Raw genomic sequence first — 5,386 nt, 5'->3', positions numbered from 1 at the left:
GGATCACCAACTTCCATCGTTACCGACTCTGTGCTCTCCAGCCAGGCACCTGTCTAGTAATAATAATGATGATGTGGAACTGGAAACAAGCCCAATTAAGCAACTACACTGTAGAAAAAATGCAACCCGCAACCCTTCATTTTTGCCCACAACTACAACATTTAAGCAATTGTAGCCTACAGACAATTCTAATAATGTTCATAATGTTCTGATGAATTGAAAATGGAGGACCCAATATGTAAAAATGAGTCTTGTGCTTTTTCTGGATTTGTGCTCTTAGGAGATTTTGTATTGACCTGTACTTTCCTTGAACTGTACTCATTCTGAAATCTGAATAGAAATTTCAATCAATCGATCAAAACTACCCAAAATCGCTTAAAATAAGCAGACATGGCAACACTGCGCCCTAGTCACTTCTTCCTCGCGGATGTGTGTTTGTTTAGAAATAGCGCCCCTGTCGCCCAATGTGACCGGGGCGGTGTAAACAAAACAGCAGAAATGAATTCAATAATCATTCAAAACTATGTCAAAAGTATGATATATACGAACCTCTATGATACGAACGAACGATTAAATCAATTAAAACATTTCGCCAATTCAAATTGTAAAGTTTTCACAATATCCACTGTTTGTATTATGTGCAAATGTAATCGTTGTATTGTAGAATTTAGCATGATTTATTTAAACCATAAAAGTGTGCTGTGAGAACTACTGATTTAGGATCTAACATTTTACCAATTTAGTCATGTAGGCCTATCCTGTGGCATTGTTATTTGATTCCTGCTGTAGTAGCTAGTATGGATTGGAATAAGTCAGGAGGAGAAGACCACTCAGACCAGGGAAAATAACGGGTACATTTGGTTCCATTTGCACTGACTTTGTCTGTCAGAGAAGAATGTATACTATATGGTGTCCTTGACATTAAAAACAAAGTTCGAGAACCAATCAACCACTGGTTTATTTGGGTATTATTGAAGTAAGCCAGATAAGCTCACACTCGTGTAGTGGACCGGACCGGTGGACATTCGTAGAAACTCACTCCCCCGGTAGCATCCTAGCATGCACCTTCGGTCCCTCCTCCAACCACTGTGCAGCGATGGAGCGCCTCATGAATAAACATGAGTGTTTAGTAGTACATCGTACCTTTTCAGTAGGCGGTGGGGTTCAGTGAGGGGGATATTGACAGGTACTCCACGAACCCCAACTAATCCGGGAAAAAGGAGTTTTTGCGTCTTCCGCGCGTCGTTAGGAAGACCATGGCTGGCGCCAGGATCTCCCGGGAGTCTTTGTTGGTGATTTTATTGCAAATCTTCCTAATTTGCTCCGCTCAGGTAAGTGATAAATTGTTCTCTAATTCAGTTTTATTTGTATCCATAGTAGGCTAGGTACTTACTACTTCTGTATGGGCTAGTTTGTTTAGGCTACTGCATCACACTGCAATAGGCATAGCATTTTGTAAACTGCTAATTCTAGATGTAATACATTTTCAACAATATGTCCATCCGGTATACCAACCTTCTGCCCTTGCAATATATATATTTTTTGACATGTTTCCTTTGTGTGATATCTTTAATAGCCTACATTTGGAACTCAAAACAGGAATGATGTCTGTATCCTCTCAGTGGACATATGGAACCAATGAGACTAAAACAACAGTTAATCTCAGCATATTCAGTTAAGAAGAGTTCCTCCTATAATGGGATATAGCCTTTAGTTCATATTCCCTGACCTTATTACTTCTAGCACCATGACTGCTCCCACACAAAGGGACTTTGTGTGAGCTACTTGCAGCAGACCACCAGCCCTGGTTTGAGGATGGATTTCAGCAGAAAAGAATGTTTTTTTAAGGGGAATTGGTTGTGTTGTTTATCTGCAGAGGGGCCCAGTTGGTCCCAGGGGTCTTGCAGGACCGGCAGGAATAGCTGGGGTGCCTGGCGTAGATGGCATTGATGTAAGCCCACTTCTTATTTTTTTCCTTCTCATATCTATATCAAAGCTGGGGGTCAGTATCAATTTAAGTAATCCAAAAGTGCACAATATATTTAATTTCACAAATATTCCATTTCTGATAGAGCATACATGTAGGCCTACCATCCATTTTAATAGTTTGTGTTCCATTTAGTTAATTTCATTTTTTTGTTGAACACCAGCTTTGTTATTTATGACCATTATGCATTTACTGCATCATTTTCTAGTTCCATAAATATTCACAATTCACAATCGCATGCATGACATTCGTAATATATTTCCAGGGTGAGACAGGAGAAGACAACTTTGTCGAAGGCGGACCTGTGAGTGGAATTCTTTCTCTGCATTGTTATTCTCACGAACAGATAACCACTTATACTGTAAACTTAATTCATATGTTGTTTTTCACCAAAATGAACATGTGATTCCAGGGTCTGGATGGTGATAATGGCAAAGACGGAGTTCCGGGCACAGCAGGCCTCCCAGGCGCAGATGTAAGTTAAAACACCTGCGTAACAACCTGGGAAATCAAAACTAACCTGTCTGTTTTCTATTCTGAAAGGCAATTTGGTAAATTCTGTACTCTGACCAACCACAGTATTGAATTTGAATAAGATAAATGTCCTTCTATTAGTTCAGGGGGGGGGGGGTATTGTGCTGAATCACTGTAGTATCTGAATACAAGGATTCACAATATGCACATCTACGACTGGGGAAAGTAGTTTATCTTGGCCGCAGAGCAAAAAGTTTGGAAAAAAAACGAAAGTCTCGAATACATCAATATTTAGGAGGGTGAATAGTGCGCCTCAAATAGCTTCCTGTCAGAAACAGAAGTCTTTTTGTATAAGGCAGGGGGGTGCTGGGCCAGTGGGGGGATCAAATGCCCAGAGATGGCTGACAGAAAAGAGCTGTATGCTGGTAACGGCTGGCTGTGCAAAATGGACCCAGTGTGTGTGTGTATGACGATGGTTCTGCACAAGCAGCATTGAAATGAATAAGCAGCTGGACAGAAGTGGTGGTCAGGATCGGTGCGAACTGATGTGCAGCACAAAGAAAGGTTTTGAAATAGACTAAACATATATTATTTATAATTAGACTAGTTTGTCCATGGTCCTGCAATACAATACATGTACAACATGCATTCTTTTTAAACTTTAGGATCCCCATTTGGTAATGGGAGGCCTATAGAGCGTCGCAGTCCCGCCCCTTTCAGAAGGACAAGGGCACCATAGACGTTTCAAAAAGTATTTATTTAAAGACCTTTTAAAGCTTGGCAAACTATAGAAAGAAAACAAAAGTGTTGTACCCTGCCCTTTTTTACTTCTTTCTAATTATTTGTTCGGCCCCCAAAATAATGTTTATTGTCATGATTTATCATGATCCGAGTTGGCTTTGTCCGAGGCTTAAAGGTCTTTAAATAAATACTTTCTGAAACGTCTATGGACAAATTAATGGGGAATTCTCTTCGGTGCCCTCGCAGGGGGCGGGACTGCAATGCTCTATCCTTGGCAATAGTATAGTGCCGTGTTGTAAGAAAACTATGTTTGAAGTATTTTCATGCTCTTTGGCTGCTAAAACCTCTGAATGGTCAGAATGCAAAGCAAAAGTTGTTAATATGTGGTGGAAGGCCTGTGGAAGGCGCCGCCCTCTTCCACAATACTGCAGTGTCTTCATTCATTCCTCTCTTACACAGATGTGTAAATGTTAACCTCGTCCCGTTAAAAGAATAATGGAAATCTCAGTCACGTTTGTTGTCTCATATGAATTCCAACTTTATTATCAGCAATACAAGAAACAGAAGAGGACTAATTCTGGCAAGGTATTCACAGTCACAGTCATATAACCATTAAGCAGATATGAACCATAGAGTCAAAATGAATAGAGAGGGCACCGGAAATCCCCTTCCATCCACTTGCATGGAGTTGCTTACCCAGCACATACTCCCTTTTCACCTCTTCTTCCAGGTAGGAAAAGTGTGACGGGCGGTGCATATTTGAGGCCTCTGACGCATTTTGCGTTGTCTCGCATGCATAGCTTGTGCACAAGCTTGTGAGTTGAGCCCATGGGACGTAAAGTAATATGCCGCAGATATATGACTGTCCAGCATGTCGATTGGGCTTCAGTTCTACCTCTCGGTTCTGGGGGCTTCATTCAGTTCTTCCTCTCGGTTCTGGGGGCTTCATATGAACACAGAAGTAGGGTTCTTAATATGCTCTATCTCTGTACTTGTGCAGTAAGTACAGTTGTAAGCAGGGATATGCACTATGACATCAGAGCATGTCATAGTGGTTTAGAGTTTCATTATCGTGAGAACGATGGCATCCATTTTGCAACTTTTCAGGACTAGAAAGCCTGCAGTTTCTATTAGCTTGTATTCCCCATCGATGATGTCACTGGAGGACGGTTTCTGAACTGCCCACAGCCCTCCTATGAGACACAGACCGAGTAGAAAAATATTTTGCGATTTCTTTCATGCTTATTAGTGAGATTATATGAAGATAGGTTGAAAAGTGGTGAAGTGGTCCTTTAAGGCCTATATGCATACTCCAGTATGTATACGTGATACACTGAAACAGTGGTTAGTAAAAACAGAGAGATGTGTTTGGGTGAACAGTGAGTTGCTGACCGCCGCAGCGTGACGTCATGTTGTAGCCTTACCCCCCATAGCCATATTTTACTATTTTTAAAAACATTTTTATTGAATCGTTCAACTAGCCGATCTACATCGACACGTTGTGAGCTTGTAGATTGGCTATTTGAATTATTTAAAAATATTCTTTCAAAATAATAAAAAATTGCTGAGAATTTAAGGGATAAGGGATAAGGCGGCACGCAAGATAGGGACTCTAGACCAATAAGACGCCCTGGGTTTGCCTTCAGTCTATAAGTCAACTATTCCATTATGAATGGGGGGCTGGGGGTTCCTCGTATCCTCCCGGTCCCGTCCCGGGTTTTTTTTCCGAGTCCTCGTATGACTCGTCAGAGCCGTAGTTTGCCTGCGGACGAGAGACATGCAGTTACTACAGTGTTCGATATACAGTACGTGGCATATTTAGTGAGGGAAGGAGGTGAGTGTCTTACCGCCAGGCGCTCCATAGCGTGTGCACACCAGAGAGACCAGACCTTGACTGAGAGGGAGGCTGCACTACTTGTAGGCTGTAGGTGAGCGACGCAGGTGGGAAGCAATCGGTCGGATAGAGGACGACAGCCGGTACGTACCGCCCCTCTATGATGCGACCGAGAGGCTCCACCTCCCTCTGCCTGTCTCTCTCCGGCGTGGAGGCGCCTACCTGGCCGGCGGTCCCTTAGCGAGACACCACAATATGGAATGTCAGAACAGGTCAGCTCCATATATGGAGATCTAAGGGTGGCAGCGGGTGCAGTGTCTTGAGTGTACAGGGTTTGATGAGGGTCCAGG

General features: G+C 42.5%; 1 protein-coding gene across 1 annotated transcript in view; it reads left to right on the top strand.

Moving 5' to 3' along the window:
• Window positions 1–1,029: 1,029 nt before the first annotated feature.
• The window catches only part of col9a1a (collagen, type IX, alpha 1a), a 34,764-nt gene continuing 30,407 nt past the window's right edge, over window positions 1,030–5,386 (top strand). The window contains exons 1-4 of the mRNA XM_083764288.1: window positions 1,030–1,331; window positions 1,877–1,951; window positions 2,253–2,291; window positions 2,400–2,462. Coding sequence (XP_083620414.1) covers window positions 1,257–1,331; window positions 1,877–1,951; window positions 2,253–2,291; window positions 2,400–2,462 — 252 coding nt within the window. The 5' untranslated portion in view covers window positions 1,030–1,256. The remainder of the gene's footprint in view (window positions 1,332–1,876; window positions 1,952–2,252; window positions 2,292–2,399; window positions 2,463–5,386) is intronic.

This window comes from Protomyctophum parallelum (genome assembly GCF_964188405.1).
Source record: "Protomyctophum parallelum genome assembly, chromosome: 5".
In the NCBI taxonomy this organism is placed as follows: Eukaryota; Metazoa; Chordata; class Actinopteri; order Myctophiformes; family Myctophidae; genus Protomyctophum; species Protomyctophum parallelum.
Note: the sequence above shows the minus strand (reverse complement) of the source record. Positions and strands in the feature narration are given on the sequence as shown.